The 17,438-nt window shown below is 44.6% G+C and overlaps 1 protein-coding gene across 4 annotated transcripts; it reads right to left on the reverse strand.

Annotated features, from left to right (window-relative positions):
• Positions 1-82: 82 nt before the first annotated feature.
• LOC139531636 (protein Aster-C-like) lies at positions 83-16,626 on the reverse strand. Of its 4 annotated transcripts, none has more exons than XM_071328269.1 (18): positions 16,365-16,626; positions 15,184-15,296; positions 12,300-12,438; positions 12,026-12,126; positions 11,734-11,829; positions 11,192-11,272; positions 7,292-7,416; positions 7,014-7,173; positions 6,649-6,805; positions 6,368-6,508; positions 5,487-5,605; positions 5,241-5,383; positions 3,728-3,831; positions 2,764-2,940; positions 2,515-2,578; positions 2,211-2,330; positions 1,755-1,860; positions 83-1,652 (listed from the first exon to the last, which is right to left on the reverse strand). In XM_071328269.1, exons 2-18 carry the CDS (start codon positions 15,274-15,276, stop codon positions 1,587-1,589), a joined length of 1,992 nt encoding a protein of 663 aa, XP_071184370.1. In that variant the 5' UTR covers positions 15,277-15,296; positions 16,365-16,626; the 3' UTR covers positions 83-1,586. The 4 variants fall into 4 exon arrangements, with proteins under 4 accessions (XP_071184370.1, XP_071184372.1, XP_071184373.1 ...); XM_071328271.1 differs by having other exon boundaries at positions 15,184-15,518; positions 16,365-16,618; XM_071328272.1 differs by having other exon boundaries at positions 12,300-12,411; positions 16,365-16,513.
• Positions 16,627-17,438: the final 812 nt, after the last annotated feature.

Consider the following 17,438-nt stretch of genomic DNA (forward strand, 5'->3'; position numbering starts at 1 on the left):
TAAAGGTAGAAAGATGGGTTATGCTCATTGTACAGTCAGTGCTTTTAGCATGCCATACCCCCACCCCACATTAACAATAATATGTGGAGAAATATGGTTTCTTTATTCAAAGCATCAATACATTACATCTTTGTCTTACAAATGTGCAAAATAGCCAACGTAATTCAACTTCATATATGGATAGTGTGGAAAACAAATGTTAGTGTGTACCCTTTTAAACTATTCACAAACCATAGTTTACACTAATGTAATGTAAACATCAAACAAAACTATGGAAGATTCCTGTGCATTTATAGAACACGGATGGGTTTTACATACAATATGACGTTTTACCACCACACACAACAAGTGGTATTTACTTGAGAAAATGTAAATAGTGATTAACAATAAAAACAAGGCACTAGTGTGGATTCAACTCAGAATCCACTGACCAAACTTGTGCTGCTCACACTCTTATAGTGGGTGTACACATAAGCAGTGCAGTGTTTGCGTGACGTGGCTTCCTGAATGGGTTTGTTTTACCATCATGTGGAATGAATATGAATTACAGAACATTCACTAACCCTCTTAATTTAGCTTACTGTATATGGAACTGTCATCAGGATTTTAACATAATTAACTAAATGCAATCAGTATTATTATTTATATATTTTAGCTCTAACCAATTAGTCCTGAGAAAGTTCACCTGGGCGTGTGTTCAGTGGGGTGCAACATTACAGAAGGTTCAGATAGAACTATATTATGTAGAACAAACATGCTTCTCCATCATGTAGAATAAGGATTCATGACAGCTTTATAGAAGGCATTTCTATCTGCAGTGTTCAGAACATTGCACCCTTCTAAATACAACACTGATATTGAGCTCTGCTGTATATTTACAAACCAGCTGCAAAACCACCCAAAGAGTTATGTTTCTTTTTAAAATGTGTCATCTGTCAATCCAAAACAGCATAATTATTCACATTTACACGAGCAGAAACCCACAGCCATCCAAATATTATTAATAAATTACATTCAAAGTATTTTCTAATTTAAAAAAATGTATTCTAAATAAATCTAAAAAACATAAAAAGTACACAAGGCACCTGTGCAAAAAGTAAAAATCTTACATTGGGATTAATTTCTACAACATCATTGGCTCATCTGCTGTGATTAGCTTGGCAATGGAAGGGGTACACAGTGAGGCATGCTGGAACTGCATGGAACATACAGTAGTCCAGAAGAACTTCAACTTAATCACCGTAACTCCAGAACATTAAGGAAGAATAAAGTACTCCCTAACCCAACAGACAATAGAACCTCACATAAACCTAAGTCCAACAGTGTTGATGATGGTTGGGAACCATTCTCTTCCTCCACAGCGCAGGACCAACAGTTGAACTTTAAAAACATTCATCCACCTAGTAACACACTATCAATGGCCCTGGGACTTGTACCGTTGTTGCTCTTAGTAACAAGTAGTCAGTGTGTGGGTAGTCCCTATAGCAACACCCCTGCTGGGAGAGTGAGTCCTCTGAGGCGCATCCCTGTAGCCTTTACGACCCCAGGGTTCATAGGGCGTAGTGAGATCACAAGGTGTGACAGCGTCACTGAGGCGTTGCTGTCCTATTGGTTACAAAGTTCTGCTGAAGCACCAATAGAGAGCAGCGGAGCTGTAGAGAAAAGAGGAAGAAAACGGTAAATGACCGTCCAGATACACCTGCTGGGGTCATCTGGGAGGCTGTGACACCGACACAGCTGGTAATCTGACTCACCTGCTCCAGTAGGTTGATGGAGTCCTGTAGAACAGCTTTCAGCAGCAGAGTCTCCTCTCTGGTCCTGTGTGGAGGGGCCGGTCCGGGGCTGAAGTCTGGGGCAAAACTGAGGAGACAGATAAAGACAACAGGAGAGAGAGAGAATTCCTCAACATAGCTCACACCAACCCAATCGTCAGAGCAGTGATTACACCAAGGAATGGAGAAGGAAAGGATGCTTCCAAGTCAGGTAAAACTAAGGGGATGTGGCTGACCAAACCAATATTTAATTTGTTCAAATTAGATTAGGGCTAGGGGTTTGCTTAAGGTTAGGTTATAGATTTTGGCTAGTCAGGCTGTCAATGGGATGCTGGTCAGAAATGTCCCTTCAGTCTCTCCCACATAAGTCTTGGAACAAGGCCACAGCCCCCCAGAGAGAAGTAAGCGTAGGCTTTCACTCAGTGTGCAGCAGCCTACCTGCTCTCGGTCCTCTCCCGGAGGCGGTTCTTGGTGCTCAGGTACATGCGTGTGACCACGTCCTCCATGGCCCACAGCTTAAAGAACAGACCCAGGTTCAGGACTGTTAGGATCAGCATACTGGGAAGAGCAAGAGAGAGGAGGCAGTAAGGTTTCTGATTATTTGAGTTCAACAAACACCTGGCTAATATACTGCAAATACACACACACCTAAGTACTATTTGAGCTCATGGAGCAGAATGTACTCAGACAATAGAATGGTTGCATGCTGATTTACAGTGATGCGCTTTGAGTGTTGACTTACATGATGCTCATCCCAGCTACGATGGTAGAGACGTTCCACTGTGGACCCTTCATATCCATGGGATCTGACACACAACCGGGGACAGGAAGTCATTACAGGAGACACAGCTTGAAAGGAAGACGGATGACTGTGCATTTTGTAGGTGATCAAGTCATGTGATTGACTACTGATTGTTTGTATAGTATATGTAATGTTATCCATGTGTGCAGAAGATGGTTGTCCAGGGCTAAATAACAGAAGAATATGTACCCGTGTTGCCCTCTCTGTGAGGATCTAGGTCGGGCCTGTACTGGTTGCTGGGGTTCAGGTGCTCCTGTAGTGTCCGACTGAATGTCCTCCTCCGCCGGTGACGCAGCCCGCCAATTGTCTTACCGGGGTCTCCGCCTCCCTGGTTCAGCACCGCCTCCTCTTCCATCAGCTCTGATTCTGTGATGACATTATAGGGTGAAAGGAAAAGTCAGGTTAAATGCCTTGGAAGAAGGGGGTGGAGAAATGACTAACAGAGGTGGTAATGGTTATATAGAGAGGACTGCAGTGCAATCTGTGGGGAGGGGAGGGGGGGGGGGGTTCTAATTGACTTCTCATGAGGCGAGATGGACTGTTAGTGAGTGCAGGGCTTTGATTCAGATCTACTCTGATGAGACTGGAGCGGGTGACGGAGACAGGTCGTTATACAGTATAGGAGAGCGGGTGACGTGTCGTTATACAGTATAGGAGAGCGGGTGATGGACAGAAACCAGTGAAGCAGCAACATACTTAGAGCAGGAGTCTATTATGGCCAACCCAACACACTCACAGGCAGAGACTCATTGGAGAAAGTGTAGTGTCACGCGTACACTAACAAATCGGTAAGCAAGTACAGGGAGTGAATTTAATGAACAAAACAAGAAACACGAGTAGCGTACAAACATGAAACAAACAATAACGCCTGAGGAAAGAACCAAAGGGAGTGATAGATATAGGGGAGGTAATCAGGAAGGTGATGAGTCCAGGTGAGTCTCATGAGGCGCAGGTGTGCTTAACGAAGGTGACAAGTGTTCGTAATAATGAGTAAACTGGCGACAACGAGCACCAGAGAGAGGAGTAGACATGACATGGAAAGGCAGAAAGACACGCTCTCAGAGGAAGATACACTCAGAGATTAGCCAAGCGAGGAGAGAGATTCTGAAAGATGGCGTGGGAGAAAGAAGAGATCTCCAGGGCTGCTACTCACCCAGGTGTCTGAAGTAGTCCTCCAGGCCACTCCAGGAGTTCTTGGTAATGAAGGACTTGACCAGCCCCCACGGCTGCTTCTTGTACTTCACATCAGTGTACACCCTGAACACAACATCAGCACATCAGTGTACACCCTGAACACACAACACCAGCACATCAGTGTACACCCTGAACACAACATCAGCACATCAGTGTACACCCTGAACACACAACATCAGTGTACACAACATCAGTGTACACCCTTAACACAACATCAGTGTACACCCTGAACACAACATCAGTGTACACCCTGAACACAACATCAGTGTACACCCTGAACACAACATCAGTGTACACCCTGAACACAACATCAGTGTACACCCTGAACACAACATCAGTGTACACCCTGAACACAACATCAGTGTACACCCTGAACACAACATCAGTGTACACCCTGAACACAACATCAGTGTACACCCTGAACACAACATCAGCACATCAGTGTACACCCTTAACACAACATCAGTGTACACCCTGAACACAACATCAGTGTACACCCTGAACACAACATCAGTGTACACCCTGAACACAACATCAGTGTACACCCTGAACACAACATCAGTGTACACCCTGAACACAACATCAGTGTACACCCTGAACACAACATCAGTGTACACCCTGAACACAACATCAGTGTACACCCTGAACACAACATCAGTGTACACCCTGAACACAACATCAGTGTACACCCTGAACACAACATCAGTGTACACCCTGAACACAACATCAGCACATCAGTGTACACCCTTAACACAACATCAGTGTACACCCTGAACACAACATCAGTGTACACCCTGAACACAACATCAGTGTACACCCTGAACACAACATCAGTGTACACCCTGAACACAACATCAGTGTACACCCTGAACACAACATCAGTGTACACCCTGAACACAACATCAGTGTACACCCTGAACACAACATCAGTGTACACCCTGAACACAACATCAGTGTACACCCTGAACACAACATCAGTGTACACCCTGAACACAACATCAGTGTACACCCTGAACACAACATCGGCACATCAACTCTAGTTGTAATTGAATCTGTTACATGGGTAATTAGTCACCACAAACTCTCAAGTACCAAACACTGCTCATTTTCTTTCTCTGTAATCAGGAACTGATTCAGATTGACCAATAGCTACCAGCGAGAAGAGAGAACCAACAGTACATAGGCCAGCAATATGTGGAAGTGAATTTACCTTTCCTAAAGGATATTGGTCTTTGACACACAAAACCCACTGGGCACACACTGGTTGAATGAACCTTGTTTTCACATCAGTTCAGTGAAAGTCGGTTGAACCGACATCTGTGCACAGTGGGAAACATGTAAAGGCACCTTTGCACTGAACAAAGAGACTGACCATAATGAGAAACTCAACCCCAATACCCTGAAAGTCTTTACACTAAAGTAAACAGAGCAAATATTAAATGTCTGAAGGGTGTGTTGTCACTGCTGCTCACCTAAGTCGACACTTGTGTTTGGAGTGGCGGATGATACAGTAGAGGTTCTGAGTGTAGAAGTAGTCGTGGTACGGTACGTCGTGTGTGTAGACTTCCGCGTCGACGAGGTAGTACTGACCCTCCCTGGATTCCTTGTACAGGATCTGACAGGACAACAGAGTTACACACTCTGGAAAACACACTACTCAAAAGACAACCCACACACACTACTAGAAACACACACACACACTGCAGACCTAGGCTCACCTGGTTCTCTGTGGCAGTGGAGAACTTGCCCACCAGAGGGTTGGTGATGGCGATGGTGTAGTTGAGACTCCTCTTCATGGCGCCTGACGCTTCACTCTGCCACGGGGCAAAGCTGGCATCTAAAGACAATCACACATAGGTTAACAAAACACACACCTATTATTCTATTTGGTACTGCACTGAGATGGAAAGGCCTGAATTATTTCACACACATTTCACACATTATTGCACAAACACATAATTTAGACCAGGGATGGGCACATTTCTCCCCCCCCCCCCCTTTTGTAGGCCTGCGGATCAATCTCCTCCCCCCCAAAAAACTCAGTCGGGGTCTCAACTAAATTTCTACATTTGGTTGTGCATCAGCAGTTTCTCTTATGTCAGTCGTCTAGCCAGCTAACATTTTAGAGATTGTCTAGACTAATTTACCAATCTAAACTTCTAGCAATCATGGACAAATAACTGACTGGGGGGGCCCATTAAATTTTGTTAGTCACTCTCACTCAGATATATTTAAAACTGTAACGTGTATCTCTGCCCCATGGCAAACTGTGTAGAATTGCAGCAAACCTTCTGTAAAACTGCACATTTTTCTCTCCGCCCCTCCCCCATTGCTTAGTAAGGCGGAGGGGCCCTCCCAACAAATGTTCACTTAGGGCCCCCAAAAGGCTCTGACTGCATGTGTGAGTACTATATGCAGACCCGGGAGCCACTGTGGCCCCTCATTGTGCACATCCCCAATTTAGAAATAACAACTCTCTGGCATTCACATTCAAAAGATTGATTACTCATCACAAGCCGAGGACTGTGGCTTATAACAGGGAGTGTTGAGGACTGTGACATAACAGGGAGTGTTGAGGGTGGATGGGGTGATGACTCACTGGTGATCTTCCTGGCGTTCATGAATCTTTGTATGAAGTGGGAGTCGGTAAAGAGCAGCTCAAACATCTTCTCTGCGCTGATGTTGAAGACCTTGTTCACATAGAGCCTGCCCTGCTGCTCGGAGACACACACCCTCTCCTCTGTAAGAGACACAGGGAGAGGAGTTAACATGATCTGAGGAATGCCTCTGAAAACACATCTAAGATGGTGTCAATAGCATCACACAAACACATACTCTAAGGATGCATGCATTTAACAAACACATTTGGGAATCACTCACCCTCCTCTGCGCTCTCCGAGCCACTCTGTTCAGAGAAGTGGTCCAGGTTAGTGTTAAGGTCCAGAGAGAGCTCTGAGCGCTTGGAGACCCTCTCCGGGGCAGAGCGGTCCAGGGATGGGTCAGGAGTGCACTGAGACGAGGTGCTGTGAGCATCATCCTGTAGGACACAAACACAATGTCACTCTTTCTGTCACTGGCTACGGAAGCCTTGCTATGTACATGTATGCCATCAATGGGACTCATCCTTCACTCATCCTTCACTTCAACTCAGACAATGAAGAAACAATATGGAGACAGTATGCCTCTACAGAGATCACTTAATATCATCCAAGCCTTTTGTGACATTAACATGTCAGGTGTCGTACCGCATCCCTCAAATTGGCGGTGCTCCGTCCGAGGGGTGAGGGTAAGTCCTCTCCCTGGGGCGTGTTGGGGTCAAAGGAGCCCTGATCCCCTGGCTGGAGGCGCAGAGTAGACGGCCTCTCCAGCCTCCCAGAGTCCTCTTCACCGGGCCTCATGGTCAGGCTGCCAGGGACCAGATGGGGAAATGTGTCAGTCAGACAGATGTAGGTGAATGCATGCTGTTCACCATGCAGCACCAGATTGATAGATAAGATAGATTAAGAGTCCTGCTAGTCCTCACCTGGTGTGTGTCTGCGTGGTTGATTCTGCTGATCCCTGTAGACTCTCCATTTCTTCATTGCTCAGGCCCAGGTCATTACCATAGTGCTGCTTGACCACCAGCCACAGCTCCAGACTAGTCAATGGCTAGGAGAGAGAGAGGACAGAGGGTTTCATTGGGAGGAACAGATGTTGGCACACATCAAACAGTGGGGCTTGATTAGATTTTTGGTATCATGGAAAAGCAACTGATTTTGGTGTACACAGTTCCATCATCCATCAGCTGCTTGTAGGCTATAGCTTGCAAGAGCTCAATAGTCAAAATCATGAGGATTAATTCCTCTGTCTGGCTTACTCCAACATGATAACCATTTTCCACCTGTGCATGAATCTCACATCACCTCCAGTCTTAGTTTCAACCAAACAAAGCAGCCCTAACCTGCTACACACTGATGTCACAAGATAACAAAAAGCACCTCACTGTAGATTAGCGCTTAAGAAATGCAAACAATTATATAAAGAACTGACGCAAAGACGATGGCTGCTACCTTGCTTAGTCAATAGCTATAGGCTACAATTAACTAACAGCTACAAAATAAACTCAGCAAAAAAAGAAACGTCCCTTTTTCAGGACCCTGTCTTTCAAAGATATTTCGTAAAAATCCAAATAATTTCACAGATCTTCATTGTAAAGGGTTTAAACACTGTTTCCCATGCTTGTTCAATGAACCATAAACAATTAATGAACATGCACCTGTGGAACGGTCGTTAAGACACTAACAGCTTACAGACGGTAGGCAATTAAGGTCACAGTTATGAAAACTTAGGACACTAAAGAGGCCTTTCTACTAACTCTGAAAAACACCAAAAGAAAGATGCCCAGGGTCCCTGCTCATCTGCGTGAATGTGCCTTAGGCATGCTGCAAGGAGGCATGAGGACGGCAGATGTGGCAATAAATTGCAATGTCCGTACTGTGAGATGCCTAAGACAGCGTTACAGGGAGACAGGACGGACAGCAGATCGTCCTCGCCGTGGCAGACCACGTGTAACAACACCTGCACAGGATCGGTACATCCGAACATCACACCTGCGGGACAGGTCTTGGATGGCAACAATAACTGCCCGAGTTGCACCAGGAACGCACAATCCCTCCATCAGTGCTCAGACTGTCCGCAATAGGCTGAGAGAGGCTGGACTTGGGGGCTTGTAGGCCTGTTATAAGGTAGGTCCTCACCAGACATCACCGGCAACAACGTCGCCTATGGGCACAAACTCACCGTCGCTGGACCAGACAGGACTGGTAAAAAGTGCTCTTCACTGACGAGTCGCGGTTTTGTCTCACCCAGGGGTGATGGTCAGATTCACGTTTATCGTCGAAAGAATGAGCGTTACACCGAGGCCTGTACTCTGGAGCGGGATCGATTTGGAGGTGGAGGGTCCGTCGTTCTCTGGGGAAGTGTGTCACAGCATCATCGAACTGAGCTTGTTGTCATTGCAGGCAATCTCAACGCTGTGCGTTACAGGGAAGACATCCTCCTCCCTCATGTGGTACCCTTCCTGCAGGCTCATCCTGACATGACCCTCCAGCATGACAATTCCACCAGCCATACTGCTCGTTCTGTGTGCGATTTCCTGCAAGACAGGAATGCCAGTGTTCTGCCATGGCCAGCGAAGAGCCCGGATCTCAATCCCATTGAGCACGTCTGGGACCTGTTGGATCGGAGGGTGATGGCTAGGGCCATTCCCCCCAGAAATGTCTGGGAACTTGCAGGTGCCTTGGTGGAAGAGTGGGGTAACATCTCACAGCAAGAACTGGCAAATCTGGTGCAGTCCATGAGGAGGAGATGCACTGCAGTACTTAATGCAGCTGGTGGCCACACCAGATACTGACTGTTACTTTTGACCCCCCTCCCTTTGTTCAGGGACACATTATTCCATTTCTGTTAGTCACATGTCTGTGGAACTTGTTCAGTTTGTCTCAGTTGTTGAATTTTGTTATGTTCATACAAATATTTACACGTTAAATTTGCTGAAAATAAACGCAGTTGACAGTGAGAGGACGTTTCTTTTTTTTGCTGAGTGTAGATTGTTTATGGACACTATGACAAACACAAAGTATATTTTTTAAACTATATGGAGGGAGAATAATAAGTAAATGTAGATTAGAAATGTATTTTGAGTTTGTTCAATTGTTCAAAAAAACAATTTATTATGATTGATTTCCTACGCACAGGGCCAGATTTACGAACAGGCACGCAGGGCACCTGCCCTGGAGGTCAGAGGCCCCCCAGATAGCATATAAAACACGAAAATATGTAGATTTGCAGATAATTAGCTTTAAAAAAAAAAAAATGCAAATAAAGTAGGTGCCCCGGGACCCCAAATCCAGCCCTGCCCATGCAACAGAATCCATTCAAGCAAGCCCCATATAGAACCAGTTTCTTCAATCCAAATTACACACACCTGATCATCATTTAGATGAATAATCAGTCACTTGTTACCAATCAAGTCAAAATAACCATTTTAAAAGATGTTTTACTTACTTCTCTGTCGCTATTTTACGCTGTTCTGGACTGAACTGTAATAACCTGTACGCTGTCACAAAACAATCAGGAAGTCCTAGCGCCCTCAGCCCGACAATTGGAACACGAGCGCTCCACCCATTGATACAGAGATAGGTAGCCTCTACTGAATGCCAAAACTCTGGTTTAGTGACAATGAAAATCAGATCGGTTGATGAATAGCCTCTTTGGGGCGTAAAGCGAACGACTGCCCTGTAGAATGGATAGGTAATGAAAAGACAGATCTTTCCCGGGGGCAGGTTCTGTCTTAAGCAAATAAACCTTCCTAGCCACACCTTGAGGGGTCATTGAACTTTACCGTCATTCGCTAACTCCCGAGCCACACTAGTATTATTGTGGAGTTGTTTGCACAGCTTAATTCCCTTGGTCCACAGTCTTCCGGGTATTGCACTAGTTGGCCATAGAGGTTGCATTCATTCTAGGTGCTAGAATGTTTTAGCCCCACTTTGCTATCAAAAGAGACAGTACATTATAAAAAAAAATTATGCCATTCTATTCCCCTTGTATACTACATAACAACCGAATGTTAGGGGCATGGGGCCAGTCCGAGGAGCATGGTGTGTACTCAGGATTGATTAGATAAGAGCAGTCTGCCAGGGTAAAGTCACAAAAGCCTTGCATACTAAATAGGACTCCAGATAAGTTGCATGGAGCTATGACATCCAGATAGTGTCCATGTTGCAGGGTTCTCTAGTCGTTGACTTTCTTCATGTCACTGGATCAATGCCATTCCATAGGTGATTACAGGGAACACATTGCCTTTTAGACACAGAGCCAAGGTCAGTTTAACTTATTACAGGATTTTTACTTTGTTATCAAGGGTAGGATTGAGTGAGGGGAAGATGATCCTAGATCTGTGCTTAACATAACTCCTACTTATAGAAATGCCCTTGCCATAGAAATGCTTGCTGTCGAGACAACCAAAACCGTGGTGAGAACAGTGTTGGAAAGGTGGGGGGGGGGGGGGGGCAGTGTGTAACTGGGTGTGGTAGATGGCCCAGTGTTGGGAGGGGATAGTCTGTATCTGGGTGTGGTAGATGGCCCAGTGTTGAAAGGAGGGGACATTCTGGGTGTCCCATTTCCAGTGTTTTTGACAGCTCTCAATCCATATCCACACCCTGCTCTATCTGGACAGGACAGCCGATGGTGTTTCAACATACACAGAACCGTGGACCTGCCATAGCCAACAGTACTTTACACCCAGGGTGCGTCCTGAATATGGCACAGGGCCCGGGTTAAAAGTAGTGCACTTTATAGGGAATAGGGTGCCATTTGGGATGCATCTCCAGTGAGTGAAGTGAGGTTATATGAGGTCGCTGTCAGCTGATCTGTGCCTCACCTTGTCCATCAGCGTGTTCTGCCACATGCGGAACACTCCCTGGTAACTCTTCTCTCTGGCTGAGAAGGAAGTGAAGAACAACTGTAGGGAAGAGACAGACGCTTCAGTTCAAATTAAAAAGTCCACCCCAAAACTGGCTGTTTTTCATATCAGCAATCAAGTTATACAACTACTGAAATAAAATACAGAAATACAGCCGGTATGATGCATTTTGGATCATATGATTCCCCCCCAAAATATTAGTCCCAAAATGTTTTGCATGTCAACATTTTTGGGGATATAGTACTACAATATACTTTTTGTGTGGAGTTTTGCTTTAATATTATTGTAGTGATAACCGTCTATTGGTTTGCATTGAGGATAGACAGAAGGGGTAAGTAGCATGTTATTTTGTCAGTGCTGCAGCTGTACTCTTGAGCATGAAAAGTTGCTTGATGGGTTAAACAATGAAAAGCACAGGGTCTCTTAGCTCTGGTCCAAGGCGTTAGTGCAACTGTCCAGGGATATTGAACAGAACCCAGGTGGTGTTTGAGTGACTGTACCTTCTCCGAGTCTGTGCAGATCTGAATGGCGTTGGGAATCAGCCGTGCGGTCTTCTCTCTGTACATGGCCTTGATGTCCCTCAGAGTCAAGACTATCTACGACCACAGAGCACAGTGATGTCCATCAGAGTCTAGGCTATCTACGATTCCAGAGCACACTGATCACATCCTTAACACGACTAGAATAATGCAATATATACACATATTTATGATATATCATTATCCAATTTAATTCATCCCCTAAATAGAAAACTGTGCCTTTATTTTTCCTTTCCCTCATGTGTGAGCTCACCTTTGTCCCCCAAAACACATTGCTATAGAAACAGAGCCAGTTCTCCGACAGGTAGAGGCGTCCCTGCAGTAGAATGTCTCTCTGGAGGGCACAGGTGTAGTCTGGGTAAAAAACACGGGACGCAGCGAGAGACAGGTAAGGTACAGGTGTGCTGGTATATGCAGGTAAGCTGTATATCGGAAGTCTGGTGAGAGAGGTGCCGATATGTTTGGTTTTTGAGAGATGGTGATAGGGGAGCCGTTTCTGGCTTCTCTTTCTCTCACACACAACTCACCTACGATGAGTCTCTCTGACTCAGGCAGTTCTCTGAACAGCTTCCTGAACTCCTCAACCCTCTGTTTGTAGGTGGGGGCAGGCAGGGCTTGGGGGGCGGCCAGACACTGGCCCTGAGGGTCGGATCTCTGATTAACAGGCTGCAGAAATAACATTAGAATCACATCAAAGCTCATTTGAATACTAATTACTATACTACAGAGGTCATGCTGGCTGAACCTCTTGAATTCAGTATATATATAATATATTAATCTGACAATTGGTCAATATGCTCTCGCTATTCAGTAAATACAGAGAAGGCCAAGAACTGAACACTAATGCAGCTGAAAAACAATATCACCCCACAAGTTTTATACATTGTCAGTGTTGCGGAAGCTACTCTGAAAATATCTATTACCAAGCAATTACTTCACACCAAAATAAGTTACGCTACACTAAAGCTACCCCTATGAAAAAGTAGTTCACTACATCCAAACTACTTCCTGAGAAATTATAATATGCAAATCTGAAATGTCATAGACTACAAATTGCAAGAGCAGATCTGTTTGGGGTTATACAGTGTCTTCGGAAAGTATTCAGACCCCTTGACTTTTTCCACTTTGTTACAACCCTATTCTAAAATGGATTACACTTAAAAAACGAAGTGAAACGTTTTTGAAATTTTAGCAAATGTATTAAAAATCATAAACAGAAATGCCTTCATTTACATAAGTATTCAGACCCTTTGCTATGTTACTTGAATTTGAGCTCAGGTGCATCCTGTTTCCATTGATCATCCTTGAGATGGTTCTACAACTTGATTAGAGTCCACCTGTAGTAAATGTAATTGGGCATGATTTGGAAAGGCACACACCTGTCTGTCTATATAAGGTCCCACAGTTGACAGTGCATGTCAGAGCAAAAACCAAGCCATGAGGTCAGAGACAGGATTGTATCGAGGCACAGATCTCAGGAAGGGTACCAAAAACTTCTGCAGCATTGAAGGTCCCCAAGAACACAGTGGCCTCCATCATTCTTAAATGGAAGAAGTTTGGAACCACCAAGACTCTTCCTAGAGCTGGCCTCCCTGCCAAGCTGAGCAATCAGGGGAGAAGGGCCTTGGTCAGGGATGTGACCAAGAACAACATAGTGACTGACAACTCTAGAGTTCCTCTGTGGAGATAGAAGAAACTTCCAGAAGGACAACCATCTCTGCAGCACTCCACCAATCAGACCTTTATGGTAGAGTGGCCAGACGGAAGCCATTCCTCAGTAAAAAGGTACATGACAGCCCACTTGGAGTTTGCCAAAAGGCACCTAAAGGAGTCTTAGACCATGATTAACAACATTATAACAAGATTATCTGGTCTGATGAAACAAAGATTGAACTCTTTGGCCTAAATGCCAGAGGCATGTTTGGAGGAAACCTGGCACCATCCCCACGGTGAAGCATGGTGATGGTAGCATCATGCTGTGGGGATGTTTTTCAGTGTCAGGGACTGGGAGAGTAGTCAGAATCGAGGCAAAGATGAACGAAGCAAAGTACAGAGAGATCCTTGATAACCTGCTCCAGAGAGCTCAGGACCTCAGACTGGGGCAAAGGTACACCTTCCAACAGGACAACGACCCTAAGCATAAAGCCAAGACAATGCAGGAGTGGCTTCGGGACAAGTCTCTTAATGTCCTTGAGTTGACTAGCCAGAGCCCGGACTTGAACCAGATCGAACATCTCTGGAGAGACCTGAAAATAGCTGTGCAGCAACGCTCCCCATCCAACCTGACAGCTTGAGAGGATCTGCAAAGACGAATGGGAGAAACTCCCCAAATATAGGTGTGCCAAGCTTTTAGCGTCATAGCCAAGAAGACTCGAGGCTGTAATCGTTGCCAAAGGTGGTTCAACAAAGTACTGAGTAAAGGGTCTGCATTCTTATGTAAATCTGATATAAGTTTTATTTGTAATACATTTGCCAACATTTCTAAAAACCTATTTTTGCTTTGTCATTATGGGGTATTGTGTGTAGATTGAGGGGGGGGGAAACTATTTAATTCATTTTAGAATAAGGCTAACAAAATGTGGAAAAAGTCAAGGGGTCTGAATACTTTCGGACAGCACCGTACATTGACAATGTGTCATTCAGCCTATTAAACACAAAAAGGATGTTTGAAGTGAGAATTAAGCAGGCCTGATCACCAAAAAAGGAAATTGCCTACTTCACTAGTCTAGTTCCAATACTTAGTTACACCACTACATGGCGAAACAAAGTAAAGAACCACTGAAAACACTACCTAGATTACTAGTTGAACTACATGTAGTTTATTTAACTAGGCAGGTCAGTTAAGAACAAATTCTTATTTACAATGACGGCCTACTGGGGGGAACAGTGGGTTAACTGTCGTGTTCAGGGGCAGAATGACAGATTTTTATCTTTTCAGCTCGAGGATTCGATCCAGCAACCTTTCGGTTACTAGTCCAACACTCTAACCACTAGGCTACCTGTCGCCCCATGTAGTTCTGTCACTAGTACATCAAGTCAATAGCTAATGTAATGATATGTCTACGTAACGCATTGGCGAATAGTCAGAATGGTCTTCTCCACTAGAGGGCAGGAACAGTTGATGGTTTGATGTGTGTATGTGTGGGGAGTAGGCAGGCTTCATGGCATGTTATACTATCACAGGAGGCTGCTGAGGGGAGAACAACTCATAATAATGGCCGGAACGGAGCAAAGGGAATGGCATCAAACACCTGGAAACCATGTGTTTGGTGTTTTTGATACCATTACACTCCAGTCATTACCACAAGCCTGTTCTCCCCAATTAAGGTGCCACCAACCTCCTGTGTATACTATGTAGGGGTAAGTGCATGATAGTCAGACAGGTAAACAGAAGGGTTCCCTGTATCTTACCTCATGATCCTCAGAGCTCCACCTGTATTCCCCCATGGAGGCTGTCTCGTCTGTGACATCAGTGCCCACCCCTGACCGGGACACCTGGTCCATCAGATCCACTGTTCCGCTGACTGGGTGGTAGAGATAGAGGCCTAGTAGCTTTAGCACACAAGATAATTCCAGCAGTCCATGTCAGTATAGCAGGACTACTGGACTGGACATCCTGCTGCTATAAAGGGATTTGTTTGTTCATGGCTGGTCTCCACTGAAGATGGTCAAACTTTGCAGACCATGCTAAGAGGTATGAGGATGGAATTGATATCCTATGCAGGACTCTCGCTTAACCCACTTTTCTGATGAGAGAGAGTGAGAGCACAAAGAAAGAGGCACAACAATACTGGTTTATCCTGCCCTGCCTGTCACCCAGGAGAAACATTGTAGTTCACCTAGATTCCTAAAACCAAAGTGGCTGAATGTGAAATGTGAGATTATTTAATATCAATAGTTCAATGAATTGATACATTCTGATCAGTAATCCCACCAGAAATATCACTTTGAATACATATTTATATTCTGCTCTCTCAGGCAAACTTGTCATTTCAATTTTGTTCGCATTGGCAAAAGACTGCACATGAAGAGCAAACATTTTAGCGGTGCGAATCTCAACTGATTAACAAGATTGTATGATATCTAAGCACTGCGTAAAGGGAGATGCGTCTTTGCTCGTCCACTGTGCCAAATTACGTTGGGAGATGCGTCTTTGCTCGTCCACTGTGCCAAATTACGTTGGCATACGGGCCTACATGTCACGTTTGGGTGGTAGTCGGGACTAGGAAACTCGATATACTCGGAAATTTCCGACTTGCTAACTGGTTGTAGTTATACACGTGCCGCGTTCAACCAGTTAACCAGTAGGAAATGTCTGAGTTTTCTTAGTTCCGACTAACACATGAACGTGGCAATAGTGCGTGATCGCGTCAGGCCAGTTGTCAAATTCCTCATCATCCATCACCATAGATGCTTTCAATACAAGAGTTAACGACTTGGAATAGAGAGTTGGATGACAGTCAAAACATTTTTTCCCAGTCAGAGCTCGTTTAAAAAAAAAAAAATGTTTTGAACGCGGCACATATCCGATCTCCTGTGGGATACAACATCAGTGATAAGCAGGTAAAAGACGGTGCACATTCATAACCTACCTGGAAATGACACGAGATCTTTATCTTCTGCACGGAGTCCTATGTGAGTCCGGGATGAAGCTTTGTGAAGACCCAGATTTCTGTAAGCATGTCACCACCGGCTCCGTTTGACATGTGTCATTCATGCAAAACTAACTCAGGCCTTTCCTTTAGCAATGTGCACCGGTAGGTTCCTTAAATAAATGTGTGGCGTCATAAATAACCTATATGTGCTGCAAGCCCATCCACCTGATAACAGGTGAGACGAGTGGATGGATGCTGCGTTCATAACCAAGTGGGAGGTGGTATTTACCACATTCGAGTACGAAGGGAAAAAATCAGTTGAACGGCCATCCAACTGGTAATTACTAGTGGGAAACTAATCTCTTATCCATGAGATCCGACTTCGTCCACATGTTGGCCTCTAACGTCACCTACTAAGGAAATTACCTGGATTACAGCATTTACAGCAGTTAAATGCAACAAAATATGACTTATAAAAAGCAATCTACTAATGGTTTTTGAACACAATAATTTGTTCACAAGCATGATAGCTGTACTTTTAGTTTATTGGTAATGTTTGCCATTTGTCAATCAGCACTTCTCAACGAGTTCAACGCATGTGAATGCATCTAACTTCTATTTATGACTTCACAACTGGTAATCTACACGTTCCCACGTGGTTATGAACGTAGCATTAACTTTTCACCTGACCCAGCCCATAGAGGAAAATACAATGAAGGAGTTGTCACCATGGTCATGCTTTGCTCATTACCATTTGCATATTTTAACTGATGGCTGTCAAACAGGTCTAAAAAGAGCCATCATTCTTTGTTCTGTTCCAACCTCAAAGATCTTGTTCTAGTGGTGCATTACCAAATCAGCTCTCTACTCCCATTTCAAAGAATGTTAATTGGCAGGCACAGGATGCAATACATCAAGCTTTTATATTTTTAACAGGCAAATTCTGAGAATATGATTTATTGTACCTGCCCGACCTAAGGCTGAGCCTTCATCACCTGCATGAGCCCCCAAAGGATTTTTAGGGGAGGATTTTTTTAGGGGAGATCATCACATGAACAAAAATAATTGTGC

This window comes from Salvelinus alpinus, chromosome 10 (genome assembly GCF_045679555.1).
Source record: "Salvelinus alpinus chromosome 10, SLU_Salpinus.1, whole genome shotgun sequence".
Lineage (NCBI taxonomy): Eukaryota > Metazoa > Chordata > Actinopteri > Salmoniformes > Salmonidae > Salvelinus > Salvelinus alpinus.